The 21,031-nt window shown below is 37.7% G+C and overlaps 1 protein-coding gene across 1 annotated transcript; it reads left to right on the forward strand.

The window, feature by feature from the left end:
- The first annotated feature begins 1,373 nt into the window (after window positions 1–1,373).
- On the forward strand, window positions 1,374–7,146 carry LOC121745767 (wall-associated receptor kinase-like 9). Its single transcript, XM_042139722.1, has 6 exons — window positions 1,374–1,923; window positions 3,209–3,577; window positions 3,663–4,169; window positions 4,238–4,597; window positions 4,681–4,857; window positions 5,978–7,146. Exons 1-6 carry the CDS (start codon window positions 1,374–1,376, stop codon window positions 7,144–7,146), a joined length of 3,132 nt encoding a protein of 1,043 aa, XP_041995656.1.
- Window positions 7,147–21,031: the final 13,885 nt, after the last annotated feature.

The following is a 21,031-nucleotide window of genomic DNA, read 5'->3' on the forward strand; positions in this document are numbered from 1 at the left end:
GTGGAAGATCGTTTGATAAGTCGGATAAAACAACTCAATGAATTAATTAAAATTCAAGAGAACTCAGGAGAGATAATTTCATAATTTATTGATCTTCAAATGTGTCTTTGTATTTCAACAATAAGGCCTTTAGATTGGAAAAGAAAGTCCCAAACTTATGAAAAAAATAAAATTCAAATGGAATAACTGTAGAAAGGAAACCCTAATTTGGTGGGAGGAAAAAAAAACTAATATATTTTCATCTACTAATTCTACCAATTAGAAAATAAATAAATACTTATTAAAAGAAACTTGTTTAGCCTTCAAGTCTTGCATGCATCAAGATGGATCATTTGAAAACTATCTAAAAATGAGAACTTTGTATACTATCACTTGGTAGCACAAATGTATTAGTAGACAGTACAAAACTTATCAGTTGCTCCAAACATATATGTTTTGTGTTGTTAACTGATTGTTTTATGCTTCCAATTAATAGTTCTAAAAGTTCTCATTTGAAGAAAGTTCTCAACTGAACTACTCACCATCAATGTAATCAATTTATAACATCTTATATTATATCAGAGCCTAAATTCGAACCGTACAAATCCAAAATCCGTGCTCAACCCAAAATGCATATTCTTGTGGAACAGATGGAGTATTAGATGCTAACAAATAACTAATCCTAGCCGCAGTTTATACACTGTAGATGACTTGAGATTGATTATGGGATTATAGCTAGAATGAATATACTGATTCATGCAGAGGGATATTATTGGACACAAAATTCTATTCTCTCTCCTAAATCTCTTATAGACAGCATGCTGACAACGTGCACCGATCAGTACATATATAGAAACGCAATAAAAATATCTATAAAAATACACTTAGCATGTTTTACAAGCTCAATCAGTACATATTACACAATGTAATCATGATATAGTTAAAATTAATTGAGTCTAAGTTAAAATAATCTCCACTAAATTAATAAAACGATGATTTCGCCTTTAAAGCATCTTCGATATCCAAAATAATCGTCGGCCATTTCACAAGCATCATGCGAATTTCAACGCTTTCTGATTTCATTATTTTTGGGGTGATTGTTTATACATAATGAGCAAATTAACGACCCTAAAAACATGAACTTTCGTTGACAAAGTGAAAATGATTTACTCATAAGATAAAATATGTTTAATTTACAAAAATTCAAAGTCAAGACGGCGGCTTCTCATTATTGGTAAAGAAAGACTCGATTCGAATTTCGAAATATAATAACTTTAGTCATTTTCATTAATTTTCTAAACAAGAACGTGCCACTTATTAACTTTTCCCCCCACCATTCCAATTCTTTTATATATAAGCAATCAAGTGATCAATCAAAACCCAATATAGCTACTATGCCCCTTCAACAAATTTCTAGTACAATCTTGTATTTCATTTTCCTGCTTCGTTTACCAACAATATATGGTGGTCTAGTTGCCAAACCAGGATGCCAAAATATGTGCGGGAATTTGCCAATTCCTTATCCATTTGGGGTCGGGTCAAATTGCTCGCTCGACCCGTCCTTCACCATTAGCTGCAACACTTCCACAGAGCCTCCGAAGGCGTACCTTTCCATCATTGATAAACAATTGATTGAAATAAACGAGACGTATGTTCGGGTCAAGTATCCCAACTTGGTTTCGGTTTGCTATGAGTCTGAGGGTGATTCGTATAAAGATAGTAGTGTGAGTGTGAACTTGACAGGGACTTTGTATTCGCTGTCCATGTACACAAACCGGCTCACCGCCATAGGATGCGACGACGCTGTGCTGCAGTCCAACGGAACTTACAACAACGGGGGCTGCTCAGCGTTTTGCGAGGACCACATCAACACTCAAACAGGGTATTGTCCTTTTGATCCTACTTCCATCGGTAGTGGTTGTTGCCAGGCCCAAATCGTCGGAGGTAATTCTCTATTTGTAGAATAATTTTCTTATGTTCTATTATAGTTGAGTCATTAAGTATATTTTTTTTTGGACATAAGAGTTATAAATATGTAAATGAGTTTGTTTAGACTGTTGCTATCGGTTCCCATGTCATGGAACACCAATTAAAAGATACTCCCTTCGTCCGTGAAATGTTATCAATTTTATTTTTTTTTTCCAATTTTAGTAAATAGACCCCACTTTCAACTAACTCATTACACTCACATTCTATTATAAAAACATGATATAAATGCGGGACCCAAATTCCATTGACCCACTTTTCTTCACATTTCTTAAAACTTTTGCAGATAGAGGGAGTAAATTATTTTAAATATTAAAAAAAGAGAGAAGATGTGAGTTTGAACTTTGACCTTTTCATCATTTTTCTTGGTTCAGAATGGAATTTATTTTTTTTGCCAAAATGAGGCACATTTCACGTATAATAATATTATAACCATTTTCACAATTTAAGTATTGTAATTTTTACTCCATTATTATTAAAAGGATAACTAAATGTTAGTAGTACTATATTGAAATTTGTGTACATCTTTTAATTCAATTTGACGTATAGCAATTGTAAATTTAATTATATATGAAAATATAAAATTATTTATGTAATTTGTTAATAATTTTACACTCCTATGTTAAAATTTTATATATTTTACTAGTAGTTCGTATGAAAAAGAAAATACTCCCTCCGTCCCTGATTAAATGTCTAATATTTGACCGGCACGAGTTTTAAGAAATTGTTTGACTTTATGGAGTAAAGTAAGTAAAAAAAATTAGTGAAATGTGAGGCCAACTTTTATATATTGATTTTATAATAAAATGTGAGTGGAATGAGTTAGTGGAATGTAGGGTCCACTTACCAAATATAATAAAAGTGAAATGAGACATTTATTGGCGGACGAACGAAAAAGGAAAAATAGGACATTTAATAGCGGATGGAGGCAGTACTCCGTATTTCATTACCTTTGGTTAGGGTCACTGCGTAGACCACTAGACATTGCATAAATGTGAAGGTCATAGTTGAGAGATAAATGAATATTTTATTAAAATCTTCACAAATCTTGGGTGATCACTTTTGTTTTCTTTATTCTATTCTTAACTTAAAATTATTGTTTCTATTTTTTGTTTAAAAACTTTATTGCTCATGAAAATGGATTAATGAAAAATTTTATTTTAATTTTTACAAAAATCATCCTTGGAATATTTGGAATTTTTTGGGATACAATTGAAACCCCGTTGATGGTTACTGGTGACAGAGACGGGTTTAGTGGGAGCAGAACTAATAGACTTGAGCAGGAAAGTGCAACGTAGGAAGCTTTTCCCGTGCAGCTACGCCTTTATCCTGGAGGTCTCAGACACCGGATTTTCGTACCCGTTGTTCTACCTCCATAACTCAACCGCACTGCAAAACGACAATTGGGCGTCGGCTACAAGTCCTCCAGTGGTGCGGCTGGACTGGATTGCTGGGGTTCAAAACTGCAGCCTAGCAAAGCTAAATCCTACTACATACGCATGTCGTGATGAGAGGAGTTTATGTGTTGATGTTGCCAACGTCAGTAGAGGATACCGGTGCAGCTGCGTCCAAGGTTACGAGGGCAATCCTTACCTTCTTGGAGGCTGCCAAAGTTAGTGTTACTACTACTATTTATTCTTTTCTTTTCTTTTGTTATTTTTTCGCAACCACCTTTAACTAACTAACACTGTCTCCAGCGATTGCATTTCCCAGTTCAATTGCAAGAACTGGGTGCCAGGATCAGTGTGGGCAACTCTCCATTCCATTTCCTTTTGGAATAGGCCAGAATTGCTCTTTGGAGCCATCCTTTGAAGTGTATTGCGATACCTCCGCGAACCCTCCCAAAGCTTACCTCTCTATTCTCGAGAAGGAAATCACCCACTTAAATTTATCACAGGTTCAGGTGGACTATCCAACACTTGGTTACGCTTGCTACAATCGGTCAGATCGAATCATTAAGACGGAAGAGCAAAGCTTGAGGGTTGACTTGTCAAAAACTCAATTCACGTTGTCGGAAGATGGTTGGATTTCCGTGATTGGGTGCGATGATATAATGGTGGGTATGACTCGAACTTCTGTTAGTAGTACATGTGCAGCTGTTTGCAAGGATAACCAAATTGCTAACGATTATTACGCATATTGTCCAACTAAGAGGGATGAGTATTGGCCTGGCAATGGCTGTTGCAGGGCACCCATTCCCAGAGGTAGGTATTAACATATTTCTTATATTCCAACATAATAATAAACTCTGATTAAAGAAGCCGGGTTGCAGGCACCTCCTACCTAGAAGCCAATTTGAGCGAGTTCAGTGGACGATGGCCGCGAACCAATTTTTATTGTAGTTACGCCTTCCTTGGAACCAAGGATGACTATTATCAAGCAACATACCCCATTTTGAATAACTCAACACAAATTCAATCTGATGATCCACACATAAATTACCGACCCACCATCGTTCCACTGGACTGGAGGATTGGTGCCGTAAATTGCAAAGACGCGCGATTGAATCCAACTGATTATGTGTGTCAGAATAACACAGCCTGCATTGATTTTGATGATACAGTTAGAGGCTACCTCTGCAACTGCTCCAAAGGATACCAAGGCAACCCTTACCTTAGCCCAGGATGCAAAGGTTGCTGCTTTTTTTAAAAAATTTCTTATCTTTATCTAACAATCTAATGCTTTAAATCATAATTTCAAATGTTTTACGAACAGATATCGATGAATGCGCGGATAGTACAACTAATGCATGCGTTTCAAATTCAATTTGTGTGAATGCTGTTGGATCTTATCACTGCTCATGCCCCAAAGGATATGTTGGTGATGGCAAGAAAGATGGCACCCGTTGTATTAAGATGTCGCCATCCAACACCAACACCATAATCTTGGCAGGTAACAATATGTTTTCATTGTATCCCTCCCCTTCCACAATAATTAAGTCTTTATCTTTTTATGGTAAAAATCAATACCCTAAATTTCTCTTAATTAATCCATTTCCTACTTTACTTTAATTATTTATCTATTATATTCTCTCTTATTTACTCTCACTCTATTTATTTAACTCCCCAAATTCTTTTTTCATCATCTTCATGTCCAAAAGAAATTCTCAATTTATTGGTTCAAATTATTCGTTTTAAAATGAATTATAAATATCACTTATCGGTGTATATAATCATATGTTCTCCTTTCATCCCACTATAAGTAAGGTGTATTTCTTTTAGGTCATCCCATTATTAATGAGACATTTCCTTTTATGTTGAAAAAATAACACTTTATCTTTCTCTTACATTATGCTTTCTCCTACTTTTTTTCTCACTTTTACTTTATTCTCTCTTCATTTAACCACTAGACACCACTACCTAAAACACGTGTCTAAAAGAAATGTGTCACATGTAATGGACGGGGGGAGTATTATGCTGAACAAAAAATTGTAAAACATAAATTATACACTACTCCCTCAGTCCGCCACTAAATGTCTCATTTCTTCTTTTTTGTCCGTCCGTCGATAAGTATCGCATTTTACTTTTACCATTTTTGGCAAGTGCACCTCATATTCCATTAACTCACTTCACTTTTATCTTATTATAAAACTAATATAAAAAGTATGACTCGCATTCTACTACCTTTTAGACTAATTTCTATACTTAAATTCCGAGCCGATAAAAATGGGAGATACATTGGCGAATGAATGATCATACGCAACTTAATAAGATTGATCCAAATAAATAAACAAAATAGTACTCTCACTTTTCTTTTTTATTTGTTCCAATCAAAATGACCGCTTTATATTTTTGAAATAAACTTCCTCTCTCCCCTCTCCTCTCTCCTTATTGATATACCAACTAAATATTTCTCCTTACTTCACTCCGGTCAATAACTTCATCTAGAATCTCGTTCCACTCAAGAAAGTATATAGACATATTGAATAGATAACATAAAGTGGTTGACTTGTGCATCATTATATAGTACTCCACATGTTTGCAGTTTCTTAGTCAAGTAATTTCATATACAGGTATGGGCTCTGGATTAGGATTTCTTGTACTCGTCTTAATGTCCTTTTGGTTGATTAAAGTACTGAAAAAGAGAAGGGAAAAACTGATTAAGGACAGATTTTTCAAACGAAATGGTGGTCTTCTCTTACAACAACAACAAAAGAATGAAGGTACAATTGGAAAAACAAAACTTTTCACTGCAGAAGAGTTGGAAATAGCTACTGATCACTTTAATGGAAACCGAATCCTTGGACACGGAGGTCAGGGTATTGTCTATAAAGGAATGTTATCGGATGGTAAAATTGTGGCGGTAAAAAAATCAAAGTTGGTTGAAGAGAACCAGTTGAAACCGTTCATAAATGAGGTGGTTATATTGTCACAAATCAATCACAAGAATGTGGTCAATTTGTTGGGTTGTTGCTTGGAAACAGAAGTTCCTTTACTTGTTTATGAATTCATGCCAAATGGTAGCCTTTATAATCTCATACATGATCCGAATCATGAATTTCCATTTCCATGGATCATGCGTTTGAAAATCGCAGCTGATATAGCAGAAGCATTGGCCTATTTACACTATGCATCTTCTGTAGCGATCTATCACAGAGACATCAAGTCAAGTAATCTCCTTTTGGACGAGAAATATGTTGTCAAAGTGTCGGACTTTGGAATTTCAAAGCCTATTTCTGCAGGTCAAACTCACTTAACTACTCTAGTTAAAGGGACGTTGGGATATTTAGATCCAGAGTATTTTCATTCGAGTAAATTCACTGAAAAAAGCGATGTTTATAGTTTTGGAGTGGTTCTTGTCGAGCTTCTTACTGGGAAAATGCCAATTTCCCCTGATGAGGAAGAGGAGGAAAGAAGCCTAGCTACTCGGTTTCGTACGTGCATGGTAAGAAACTGCCTCGACACGATTTTGGATCCTCAAATTTTGGAGCAAGGTAGAAAGGAAGAGGTGGTTTTAGTGGCCAAACTTGCACAAAAATGCTTGAATTTGAAAGGGAAAATGAGACCAACTATGAAAGAAGTGGCTATCGAATTGGAAAGTTATAGGTTATCTCAAAGGTCTATTAGAGTTGAAGATGAATCAGAAGATGTGAGAGCTGGAGATGACACAGAAGATGTGATAATTTTTGAAGACATTCCTGCAACAATTTCAGACAATGAGTTCACATTGCCTGGTAGATAGTGTGTGTAACTGCATTGTATACGAATTTATACATCTCTTTTAATTTAATTATGTTGTCAAACAAATTTCTCCGTTTTAAATTTCTACTATACAAATTCACAAGTATTTTTTTTATTTTGATGTACAAACTTTAACAATAATTTTCATCGTCTCAAATTCCGGCAAAGTCAAAGTCTATATGTGCGGTGCGGTGCGGTGGGTAGAACAGTGCACTTGGATTATTCAAAATAATCAATTTCATGCTTTTTATTCAGTAAATAAACTTTGTTATTTTGAGGGCATCCGCAACACTGCGTATGGTCTCATCCCCGAGGGACTGAGACGGGACGGGATGCGTTGCAAGCCTATTCCCCCACATCATGTGGTGGCAAACCAATCACCAATCGTTGTGCCCAGGGGCGGACACACGTGAGAAGAGGGTGGAGCTTAAGCCCTTACCCAATACTTTTTTTTTTCTGTTTTTAGTTTGTAATTTTTTTGAAATTTTTGAAATTCATCCACTTAGCCCTTACAAAACCAATATCTTTGAAGACTAAATCATTGGAAATTGATTGATGAGCGGGGCTGAATTTGAAATTCTGAAATAGTTGAAGAAGAGCAACAATGGTGATAATGGTTTGAGGAAGAAGAAGACAATTAAATAGTATTAAATAATATACTGTAAATAAAAGATACGGACTTGATTCGTGCCTCTTTTAATGTGCATTTGTTGTTTCAAATATTCAGAATTTATTGTGAAGTGCCTTCAATAGATATTGCATAGGTGTAGGAGAATTAGCTTTTAAATATTACTAAAAAAATGATTTACTAGAGCTATAATCCAAACGAATTCTTCTTTAATTAAAAATTTTCCTACACTAGAATTATGCAAATACTCCAGAATTGGTTATTCCGGCTTATTTTTCTTGATAAGTTTAGTTTTTTCTTGTTTATATTTTTAATTTAATTATAAATAAGTTTGTATTTCTAAAACTATTACTAATATTCACATAAGTTTGTATTTCTAAAACTATCGATACCTAACAAATTCAGAGTGTTTAGTTGTTGTAATTCAACAGATGGAACATTTTTTTAGGTTGCGAACTTTGTCAAACTCTCATTTTTGTCTGTAAACTTTGAAAATATCTTTTAAAGTCCGACAAATTTGATTTAATATTATTTAAGCTACTTTTTCACTATTTCAAATTTTTTAACGACAAAAACACCCTCAACACCACGAAGAACAGAGTGGGTATCGTTTACAAGTTAGCCCCTACTAAATAAATTTGCTGCGTCCGCCCCTGGTTGTGCCGAAATATAAAATTATATACTCATTCCTTCTCTTCTCTAAAAAGTATAAACATTTTGTTCAGATTTTAACGTATAATTGTTAAAGTAATACACATTGAGATAAAAGGTAGTGTAATTAGGGGTTGCGTTAGTGTGCTAACTATTTTACAGTAATAACTAATAACTTTCAATTCCGTGTATTAAAATTATCATCACAAAGACATAATTATATCAATACAACATGTAAATTTAAATACCAACACAAAGACATAAGTTTATCAATACAAGAAGATTGATAAGTTTATATCTTTGTGTTGATATTTTTAACATACAAAATTGATATTTAGTTATTAGTTATTACTGTAATAATTTAGTATTTGATCACACACAGTGTAACTAGTGTTAGTGGGGGTGTGCTCATGAGTGTAATGGTTAAGTTGTAAATAAAATTACGTGTGGGGTAATGTGTTATCTAACTTAACTATTCCAAAATTAGAAAGATCATACTTTTTAGGGACGGACTAATAAAAAAATACTCCCTCCGTCCCAACTAAGATGACACACTTTCCTTTTTAGTTTGTCTCAACTATGATGACACATTTCTATTTCTCGTAACATTCTTTCTCCAATTAATACACATAATCACTTTTTTCTCTCTTCAATTAAATATTCAACTCTCTTTCCCTCTACCATTTAATACTTACACCCATTATTTCTTTCTGCAATTAACCACATTAATCAACAACTCCTAAAATCACGCGCCGACTAATAAATATGTTATGAGAGAAGGAGTAGTTCATACTTTTCATGAAGCATTTAGAGAATATATATATGAGTAAACTGTTTTTTAATTATAAAAATAGGATAAAATTATAATTCCAAATTTTCAATTTTGTTCAGACAGATATTCAATTTCGGCTATTTTGCTTACTGTCACCAGTTGAAGCCTGAAGGGAGTAAAAAAGTGAAAGTCAAGATGGCGGCTTATCCTATTATATGTAATGAAAATGTCAACATCAAATAATTGAACTTTAGTCCTTTTCATTAACTAACTTTTGTCCTTTTCATTTATTTTCTTGAAACAAGATCATGCATTACTTAATTCACTTCTTTGATATGTGTATACATATATGCTCTATTAAAATAAGTGATCAATCCATCTCAATTAATAGCCAATATGGCTCTTCATCTAATTTCTATCTTGTGTTTAATCTTTCTGATTCGTTTACCAGCAATATATAGTGGTCCAGTTGCCAAACCAGGATGCCAAAATATGTGCGGGAATTTACCAATTTCATATCCATTTGGAGTCGGGTCGAATTGCTCGCTCGACCCGTCCTTCACCATTCGCTGCAATTTGGAGTCGGGTCGAAGGCGTACCTTTCCATCATTGATAAACAATTGATTGAAATAAACGAAACGTATGTTCGGGTCAAGTATCCCAACTTGGTTTCGGTTTGCTATGAGTCTGAAGGTGATTCGTATAAAGATAGTAGAGTGAGTGTGAATGATAGGGATCTCACGTTGCCTTATTCATCACCAAATATCTTTAGCTATATCTCCTCAACAATACATGGCATATCTTTTTTGATTTAGCATAACTCTTATTTTGTTAGTTATCTTTAGTTATTTTTCATATCTTTTATAATCTTTTATTTTAATTATCTTGCTTGATTAGCAAGATAGGTTTAGGGTTTAGAATTCTATAAATTATAGAATTCTCTAGTATTTTGATTCACTGAGAAATAAAGTATAAACTTATTCTCATTCCCAGTTCTGACGGAAATCGCCCCCTAGCACCTGAACTAGGGTTTATCTTCCTTTTATTCTCGTTTCAAACATGCGTGCTCAATCCCGATAGAACAAGGTTCTATCAATTGGCGCTTTCATTGATTTCCTCTTCTCCCACCGCAAACCATCTTATCCGAAGCTCTCTCAAAATCTCCTAAAAAAAATTGAAGTCACGTCACATTTTTGTCTCAAAATCTCTCTCATAATAAAAAAACACCATTCACGGCACTTTCTCTCACATCACCCCAATCTTCCCCACTCATTCACGGCACTTTGACACTTTCAATTTGAACATCCAATTCACCAACCAGGTCGAGAAGTTCTTGACGCACATGCTTGAGCAGGAGTCCTTCGCGCGACGGCATGATGAGTTGAATAGTAGGCTCGACGATATCTTGGCCAAACTTGCAGCCTCCACCAGCGGCAACCATCAAACACGGATGGCAACTACCGCCATCGCTTACGGAGGCACCGCGGGGTGTATCACCCGCACCCTTGCCGCGCCTGAGAGTCGATCCTCCTCGTTTCGACGGAGAGAATGTTGTCGAGTGGATTAACAATATGCAGATTTATTACAACCACCGTTACACGCCTCTATCTGATCGTCTATACCTTACACAATACTTGTTCAATCACCCGGCGTCGGAATGGAGGGCAAACTGGATGGATAATAATGCCGGAAAAGGCTGGGATGATTTTCTATTGGCAGTCAAGCAGCGTTTGACCTATATGAGGATTCTGTTATGCACGATCCGTCGTGCCAGAGCCACGACAATCAACCGTTGACCCATGCCACATCATCACCGATGCAGCGACACGCCACCTCCCAATCGACAATCCCAACGTCACTACTGTCCGAGATCAGCCAGCCATATCGTGAGTTTCCAGCTGTTCGAGCCTCGGCTACAAAGTCGCGAACTCGAAGCAGGTGATCATCTAGTCGATGGCCGAAGACATTGGGGCGAGCCCAATTCTTTTGCTCATCAATGTTCCCAGCAACAGCGTCGTTCTTAATGATGATGTTATTCTTGATTTTTCGAGAAACGTTGTCATTCCCCACCCGAGATCAGTGATGCAAGTGTTCGTCCCTCCAAATCATCACATGGCGTCACGCCCACTGCCCAAGGATCAACCTATTCCCTCATCCAAGTTCGGTGATGTTATTGAAGCTAAAGTGGGAGCAACCTCTACACCATCTTATGGTGATTATTATATGGAGTCGCATCTGCAGAAGCAAGCTTTGCTTTGTGGCTGATCGGGATTTGTTCAGATTTAAACAGACATTCACCTCCGATGGTCGTTCGATCCCGCCGCACAATGTTGTGACATGTTTGGACAGAAGCTGTAGTATTCTCTTTGATTTTATCCTTTCATGGGGGTAGCGAATGGAGTTGTGCTACTCTTCGATTTGGTGGAGACAAATGAGTTCGCATATTTGACCTAGGAGCTTTTGATAGGGTCGAATTCATCCAATTTAGGCACGAATATCAGCCACCCCCGTCCAAAAGTTCAGGAGTGTTTTCTGCTAGTCAAGATGTCGGTGCTAGCTCTACTTCAGACGTAGCTATGTCGGAGAAAGGAGTCTTCCCCAACCTGTGCAGCAACAGTATAAGGAGAAGAAAGGGGAGGAACTACGAATGTTGGCACCAATGGAAGGATCTTGGTTCAGCTGCTCTTATTTTGACTTCCACCTTGAGGGCAAGGTGGTTTTCGGAGAGTTGATAGGGATCTCAAGTTGCCTTATTCATCACCAAATATCTTCAGTCATATCTCCTCAACAATACATGGCATATCTTTTTGATTTAGCATAACTCTTATTTTTGTTAGTTATCTTTAGTTATTTTTCATATCTTTTGTAATCTTTTATTTTAATTATCTTGCTTGATTAGCAGTATAAACTTATTCTCATTCCCGATTCTGACGGAAATCGTCCCCTAGCACCTCAACTAGGTTTATCTTCCTTTTATTCTCGTTTCAAACGTGCGTGCTCAATCCCAATAGCCCAACCGCATTGCAGACTGACAATTGGGCATCTGCAATGAGTCCTCCGGTGGTGAGGCTGGAGTGGATTGCAGGTGTTGAGAATTGCAGCCAAGCAAAGCTGAATCCGACCACGTACGCATGTCAAGATAGCAAGAGTCTATGTGTCTATGTTGCTAACGTTAGCAAAGGATACCAGTGCAGCTGCCTGCAAGGATACGAGGGCAATCCATACGTGGTTCGAGGCTGCCAACGTTAGTATTACTCTTTTAATTTATTCGTATGTACGCCAAAGGAGTACTTAGGGCATCCGTAGTGGTGCGGATGTCCCGGCGGAATTCCCCGCGAAATTCCCACTGCCACGTCATAAGGACTTCCCACTGCTCTGCCACGTCATAAGGACTTCCCACTGCACAGTGGCGGAATTCCCCTGCAGAATTCCCGACGGAATTTCCACATTAAAAAAATTCACAAATTAACCAATTTCCGGAAGTATATAATTTACGGAATTAAAATTTCGACGCGAATACAGAGAAAATGAACACACTTTATTTTTAAAAAAACAGACTTCATTAAAAAAAATACATAATTAAACAAAAAAAATTAAATGCAAAAATCAGAATTCCGTGTGAAATTCCGTGACAGTCCACGCAATGGCGGACGTCATGACGGAATTTCGTGGAAGGGCGCGGACCTATGATGTCCTCATGCGAATTCTATATCCGCGCGTGTGTGGCCTAATGGCAGACGTCCGCCACGGAATTCCGCCAAATCCGTGGGAATTCCGCATCGAAGTCCGCCATTGCGGATGCTCTTACTAACATTATCTCCACCAGCAACAGTATTTCACAGTTCCATAGCGAGAAACAAATGTCGGGATCAGTGTGGGGAACTGTCAATTCCTTTCCATTTGGAGTCGGGCGGAATTGAAATTGGAACCATCTTTTGAAGTAAACTGTGATACATCATCTAACCCTCCCAAAGCATACCTCTCTCTTCTCAAGGCAGAAATCACCGGTTAAATTTATCACAGGTTCGGGTGAACTATCCAACACTTGGTTTTTCTCGCTACAATTGGTCAGATACTCAGCGGAGAATCAATAAGACAGAGGAGCGACGCTTGAGTATTGACTTGTCAGGAACTCAGTTTACGTTGTCGGAAGATAGCTGGATCTCCGTGATTGGGTGCGATGATATAATGGTGGGTATAACTTGACATGCCAATCGAACTTCTATTGGCAGCACATGTGCAACTGTTTGCAAAAATAATCAAATTGCTAGTGATTATTTAGCATATTGTCCAACTAAGGCTGCTGAGTATTGGCCCTGCAATGGCTGTTGCGGGGCACCCGTTCCTAGAGGTATTTACATATTTCTTCTATTCCAACATAATACAGAAAATGTAACACCCGGAAAAAAAAAGAGAAAAGAAAAGTTAAATTAATCTAATTAAATATTTGATTCTGTTGACTTAGTCATCAAGCTGTATTAATTTAAATTCTAATTAAAGATTCTGCAGAGATTTTCCTTCTCCGTAATCTACAAATGAAATAAATAAAAATATATAAATAAACGTTATCAATCATAATTAATATTGATTGAAACTAACTACCCAGCCATATCCCATCCCTTTTTTTTCCCACGTTTAAAGATGCATGCCCACATCCCAGCAAAATCTCCAACCAAAATATGTCCGTATATTTACTTCAACCACACAATGCAGTTTTCTCATTCCTCCAAAACAAACAAAAGAGGCACACTGCGAATTCAACATCCATTCTGCCGTATTTTCTTCCTTCCACAAAGTTGAGAAGAAATAGTTATAGGAAGAGAGCCGAGAGTTCCCCAAATTATTTTCCGGCAACTCTTTGCAACAAAGAATTTCGAGAGTTGTTCGGAGTTGTTTCGAGGCTGAAGCGATGAGAAACGGTGGTTGCCGAACAAGTCGGCCTGTGCGAGCAGTCGAGTGATGATGGAGGAACAGAGCCGGCGTGCCTGGATGACTTCCCGTCGGCACGTACCCGAGGTCGGAGAGTCTGGCGGCTGAGACACCGCATCTACGGCAACCAGCGGCAGCAGCAGCGTGAACCGCGACGGCTGGGTCACCTCCGCTCCAACAGTGATGACAGACGGCGGCAAATCGGAGCGACGGAAAATTTGGGAGAAACTGTTCAATTTGTCGACGAGAGAGAGTGCACCGGAGATGGAGGGAGAGATCGGCTGGACGACGACAGATAGACGGAGCAGCAGCGAACAGCAGCCGACGGCTCTGTGCAGACGGTGATGGCGGCGAGAAGCAGCGACGACCCTGTGCAGACCGCAACGGCGGTGGTGGCTGGACGCCGAGTACGAATCGACAGCGGTGGCTGGCGGAGTTGGAGGAGCGACGGGTTGGGAGAAATTCGAGACGTGGTGTCGAGAGATAGATGGAGACGGGAGAGAGAGAAATAGAGAGAGATTGGGAGAGAAGAAGATGGGCGTGTACAATGGGGGAAGAAAATAAGGATTTGGGCCTATGGTTTTTTTTAAAAAAAGATTGGGCCTCAGGAAGATATATTTTTTTTAGTTGGGCTATTGTATCAAATACTTCATTTGGGCCAGATTACAAATTAAAAAGAGATAAGCTAAGAAGAACACTCATGATGACGGAGGCTTTTCACGCACGCTTTTTGAGGATGGAATGAAGCACAAGTTAAAGCTTTAAACGATCGAGGTGGGCTTTCTTTTTAAATAAGGGCAATGCCCAAAGTATATTTTTATGTGAAAATGATATGAATATTTGTCATGCCGTGTTTTGTTTTATTCTATGGAACCTATCTGATGTGGCTTTTGCCATCAATGGATAATCGAATTCGGGTCTGTCTAGGGAGTGAGTCCCTATTCAGGCTAGTGTACACCTATGGAGATCGTGAGCCGTCTTTTGGGTCGGCCGGTCTAGTGACTTGGAATGTGGCCACATTCCTTGTCATCAATGGATCAGATATGAGAGATAGCTATGGGAAAATGGTTGATCAACCGAATTTTACAATGGAAATGATTTTAGTGTCTTGGAAAATTTCTAAAGTTAAAACCCCAAGGTCACTCAGTGGTGGCATGATAAATACTTTTTATAAAATGTTTTCGGCATGAGTCCACTGAGTGCATCAAGTACTCAGCCCTGCTTTTCTTTTTAAAAATTGCAGGTTGAGCGTGAAGGGTGCGGTGGGTGTTGAGCAAGACTGTTGAAGAAATTTAAGTGTGTAGAATGTGTCATGTCTTCACACGTGGCATATTCCTTCTCTCAAATGCTTCCGCTAAGTAGTTGTCTTTCTTTTGAGTTCTTGTATCGTTGAGATAGTATTCATTTTTGAGTTGTTGATTGTTGAGATACTCTGATTTTATTCGAGCTATTCCCAGTTGTTTCGAGCTATGGTCGAGTTGTGTTGTTTTCCCCTATCTTCCCCGCTTCTTTAATCCTCCCCTAGTCGCGATCAACCGTGTTTTCTATCCTTAGAAAATGCGGGCGTGACAGAAAAGTATTATGTGTCACATAACATTGGGTTGCAGGCACCTCTTACCTTGAAGCCAATTTGAGCGAGTTCACTGGATGATGGCCACGTACCAATTTCTCTTGCAGCTACGCGTTCCTTGCGATCAAGGAAGACTATTATCGAGCAACATACTGTTAGAGAGTTATAACAAAAACGTGAACAATTTGGATATCCTGAAAGGCGTGAAACACTTTCAGATCAAATCAATTTGGCGGTTCTACCAATATTTGATCCGATACAATTCAGGTTTCGAAGATATTTGTACGTTGATTCTGTAATCTTCTTTGAACCGAAAATTGATCAATAAGAAGAGGTTAAATTGAAACTTTGCGTCTGTTCACGAAGAGTTGCGTCTCTTCGTTTTGGGTAACCGAATTTAACCGATTTTCAAAGGGTTTCTAAAATTGTAAATTAGTCCTTCGACTATCAGAAAATATTTTTTCGGATGAATTTTCTGTACAGCTCGACCCCAGCCAGGGCCTCTGCCCCTTGGACCCCGCTACTTGGGGGCGCTTCCCCTGAACCCCCGTCTAGTCATAACGAATTCAAATAAGTGTACACTCCGCACTTCCAACTTATTTGATGTCTCATTATGATCACGTTGATCAATCAAGTTAATCTAATTGCACTAAAATATCCAACATTCCTCCCCTATTTTAGTGCAATCCTTTATTAACTAAAACAAGTCATCTCAAAATTCAAACTTTTGCATAAATGAAATATCGTAACGATTGAATTTCACCTTAGCACATTATACATTCCATACATTCGAATACACATGGTGTCTCTAAGGATTGAACCATGGGAACTCACTTTGAATACACAAAGATAATGTACACAAAAGTTTACATACAAATATGTTCTATCTTGACACTATATTTACTAGTCTATGTCCTTATCTTTCATAAACATGTCGAAGCCAAGTCCTAGCTTCTTGAAGCGGCTAACCTTCATGCTTATATAGGTAGTTCCTTTATTCTTGCACCTACATATGCAATTTTTCAAAAGAACTATTAAGAATATATACATTCAACCTCCTTAACTTGTAGGTTTGAACACATACCTTAGGATGATTCTTCAATGTGTTCCAATCTCAAAATATTAAGCCTTCCTCATTGAATTCAGCATCTAGTGTCATACTAAATGGGAATTGGGTATCTTAATATCAGAGATTTGTAGTGGACTTTAATCCCATCCATATAGCCGACTTGTGCACAAGATCTCTACTTAACCCTTTGGTCAAATGATCGGCTAAATTGTTGTGAGTTCTCACAAACTCCACAGATATCACATCATCCGTAATAAGTTCACGAATCATGCTATGTCTAACACCTAAGCGTCTTGACTTTCCATTATACACTTGACTATATGCCTTAGCCAAGGTAGCTGCACTATCGCATCTGATAGATATAGGTGATATCGGTTTAGGCCACAATGGAATTTCATAAATTAAATTCCTTAGCCATTCAGCCTCTTTACCGACTGCTGCTAATGCCACAAACTCTTATTCCATTGTTAAATTTGTTATACAAGTTTGTTTCTTTGATGCCCAACCACTTGTGGAAGAATGATCTTCCATATTGGTAATCCAACTTCCATCCGAATAACCTTCAAGTACAGAAGGAAATCCGGAATAACACAAACTATAATCCATGGTTCCTTTTAAGTATTTAAATACTCGATTCATTGCTTGCCAATGGATTAAACTTGGATTGTGAGTATATCGACTCAATTTTCCAACTGCAAAGGCTATATCGGGTCTAGTGCTAATCATAGCATACATTAGTGATCTAATAGCCTTTGAATATTCAAGCTGATTCACAGCAACTCCTTTATTAGGCATGAGTTTTGCACTAGGATCAAAAGGAGTCTTAACTGAAAAACAATCTTTGAAATTTTAATTTTTCCAACACATTCTCAGTATAGTGTGATTGAGAAATGGAAATTCCTTGTTCTCCATGTGTGATCTTTATTCTAAGAATCACATCAGTCTTCCCCATGTCTTTCATCTCAAACTTAGATGACAAAAATTCATTTATTTTATCCACTTCATCTTGGTCAGTACCAAAGATCAACATGTCATCTATATATAAGCAAATGATCACCCCTTTACCAGTAGTGTCAAATTTGCTATATACACACTTGTCTGCTTGATTTAATACAAAACCATTAGACAACACCACGTCATCAAACTTTTGATGCCATTGCTTGGGGGCTTGCTTTAGTCCATAAAGAGATTTTACCAATTTACATACCTTATGTTCATTACCAGGCATGACAAAGCCTTCTGGTTGTTTCATGTAAATCTCTTCATCTAATTCACCATTCAAAAAGGCAGTCTTAGTATCCATTTGGTGAATTATTAGATTATGTATAGCAGCAAGTGTTAACAATAATCTAATTGTGGAAATCCTTGCAACAGGAGCATAGGTGTCAAAGAAATCAATTCCTTCCTTTTGTCTAAAGCCTTGGATAACCAATCTGGCTTTATATTTGTCTATGCTTCTATCCACCTTCAACTTCGTTTTGAAGATCCATTTACTATCCAAAGGTTCACACCCAGGTGGTAAATCAGTCAGTTTCCATGTATTATTTTGGATTATAGAATTCATCTCATCTTGGATTGCCTCTTTCCAAAATGCAGCATCCCTTGAAGCCATAGCTTCTTTGTAGGTCCTTGGATCATCACCAATATTAAAACAATATTGATATTGAAAATTAATTTCATTCCTTGATCCTTCCACCAAGTACAATTGGAAATCATCACCAAAAGACTTAGTTTTTCTTGCTCTACCACTCCTCCTAACCTCGAGAGGTGAATCAGTCACTTTGTTAGACACATCATAGTTACTAAAGCTTGCAATCATGCCTCCAGGTTTAGATAAAGATGTGAATCTATCATCATTCCCAAAATCAGCATCTCTTGACTCAATAATAGAGTGCACGGATACATAATCATTAGGTTCTATGACATAGAACCTATAACAAACAGAATTTTCAGGATATCCAAGGAATACACAATCTATCTCTCTTTGACCTATGGTCTTTATTTTAGGATCAGTTAGTCTTACCACAACTCGACAACCCCAAACTCTGAGATAACTCAGTTTCAGTGGTTTCTTATGCCAAAGTTCATAAGGGGTTATCTTGTTCCTTTTATTAGGAACTCTGTTCAATAAGTAACAGGCTGTTAACATAGCTTCACCCCAAAATCCTTCACTTAGGCCAGAATAGCACAACATTGAATTAACCATTTCTTTCAATGTTCTATTCTTTCTTTCCGCTACACCATTTTGTTGTGGTGTATATGGAGCAGTGGTCTGATGTACTATACCAGTAGATTCGAAATATACTGGATCATAATACTCACCTCCCCTATCAGTGCGAAGAACTTTAATCTTCACACCATGATGAAGCTCTACACTTTCTTTGAAGATTTTAAATTTATCAAGAAGTTCATCTTTTGAATGGCACAAATACACATTGCAATATCTAGTAACATCATCAATAAAAGTAACTACATACTTTTTATTTCCAAGTGATGGAGTAGAATGAAAGTCACACAAATCACTGTGTATAAGTTCTAATACCTTAGTATCTTTACTGATATGTTTATTGAAATGTTGACGAGTAATCTTAGTTAACATGCAAGTTTTACACCTTTCATTATTCAACTCAAAAGCAGGTATTAAACTCATTTTCGACATGTCTTTCAATCTCTTGTAATGTACATGTTCTAATCTAGCATGCCACAAATCTGAGGATAAATTCTTTTTTTGGTAAAGGACTTTAATTGAATTCCATTTTAATGAAGAACAATACTTGTATTCCGCCTCAGGGAGTGACGCATAACTCTTATGCGTCACTAACAGAAAGACGCATAATCATTATGCGTCGATATTGAACGACGCATAATAATTATGCGTCGTTAACTAATGAGGCATAATCATTGTGCGTCGTTCATTAGAGACGCATAACGATTATGCGTCGTTAATTAGCGACGCATAACGCTTATGCGTTTTTCTTTAGCGACGCATAATACTTATGCGTCGTTCGTTGAGTTTTAAACCGGGCAGAAGGCAGAATCAGCCAGAAACGAAAGAGCAGAAGCAGGGGACGAAACCAAACGCGACGCAATCAAGCGATTTTCGACGAATCCGAGCAAAATCCGGCGAATTACCACCATTTTGCAACCATATTCCGGTAATTGTTCTTCAATTTGGCTAAATACATCCTTTAATGTTTAATTTGGGCAGGTTTTTCGTAATTTAGTAAAAGTAGGGTTTTTGATTAAATTGATGGATTTTTGGTATTTTTGTGTTGTTTTGTTGCATATAACTATGGATTATGATGAAATTATGGGTTATGATGAAATTGATGGAATTTTTGGTCGACTTTCCGTAATTTGTGTATTTCATATGGATTTAATTTAGCAAAATTAGGGTTTATGATGAAATTGTTGGATTTGTTGGTCGATTTTCCGTAATTTGGGTATTTCATATGCATATAATTGAATGGGTAGAAGCAATTGATTAAGTTTTTGTAATTGTGCCCCTTTTGGTGGGCGATTTTATGTAATTTGGGTATTTCATATGCATATATTGTGCCCCTAAGTTGCAATTTAGTTAGCTTGTTGATTGTTGAGTTGTTATGAAAAAAATTGAAGCATGGGTGAATGTTTTGAAGTAGATGGCATCTGCAAGTTCCGAACAACAGTTATGCTATGGACCTGAGGATCCATCACTACTGTTTCATCAGAACGAACACATTTCAAGCTCCTTGTTGGCGAATGGCACAACAAATGTGTTGAGAAGTCGTAGGACGGAGAGTAAGGTGTGGGCATTGCCTATACATGAAATTGTGATGTATTGGCTAGGTGTATGGGGGTTCAGAGGCGTGGTTGAATGTGGAAGACTGATGAGGATGGACAATGAGCTAATAACTGCCTTGATCGAGCGCTGGAGGCCTGAGACACACTGTTTTCACCTTCTAGTTGGGGAAGTTACTGTTACCTTACAGGATGTGCAAAGCCTGTGGGGTTTGAGAGCAGACGGTCGTGCTTTCACTGGCCGTGACTACCCTGTTGGATTTGAAGATTGGTCCAGCAAGTGTAGAGATTTGTTGGGATGGATACCTGACTCAGAAACCGAAACGAAGCACGGTGGTTTGTTGATGACGTCTCTGATCCACCAAGCGACGATGTCGTTGGGTGATGGGCTGCCTGTGTATGCATACATTCAAAGAGCACGTATACATGCTCTGATCCTGTTAGGGTGGCTTATTTTACCGGACACCACAGGGTGCAAGGTCCCCTT

The sequence above is a fragment of the Salvia splendens genome, chromosome 8, assembly GCF_004379255.2.
Source record: "Salvia splendens isolate huo1 chromosome 8, SspV2, whole genome shotgun sequence".
NCBI classification, from domain to species: Eukaryota; Viridiplantae; Streptophyta; class Magnoliopsida; order Lamiales; family Lamiaceae; genus Salvia; species Salvia splendens.

Coding starts and splice junctions, on each gene's coding strand:
- LOC121745767 (XM_042139722.1), top strand. CDS start 1,374: ATGCCCCTTCAACAAATTTCTAGTACAATCTTGTATTTCATTTTCCTG. Junction 4,170..4,237: donor CAGGGCACCCATTCCCAGAG/GTAGGTATTAAC, acceptor GCCGGGTTGCAG/GCACCTCCTACCTAGAAGCC. Junction 4,598..4,680: donor CCTTAGCCCAGGATGCAAAG/GTTGCTGCTTTT, acceptor TTTTACGAACAG/ATATCGATGAATGCGCGGAT.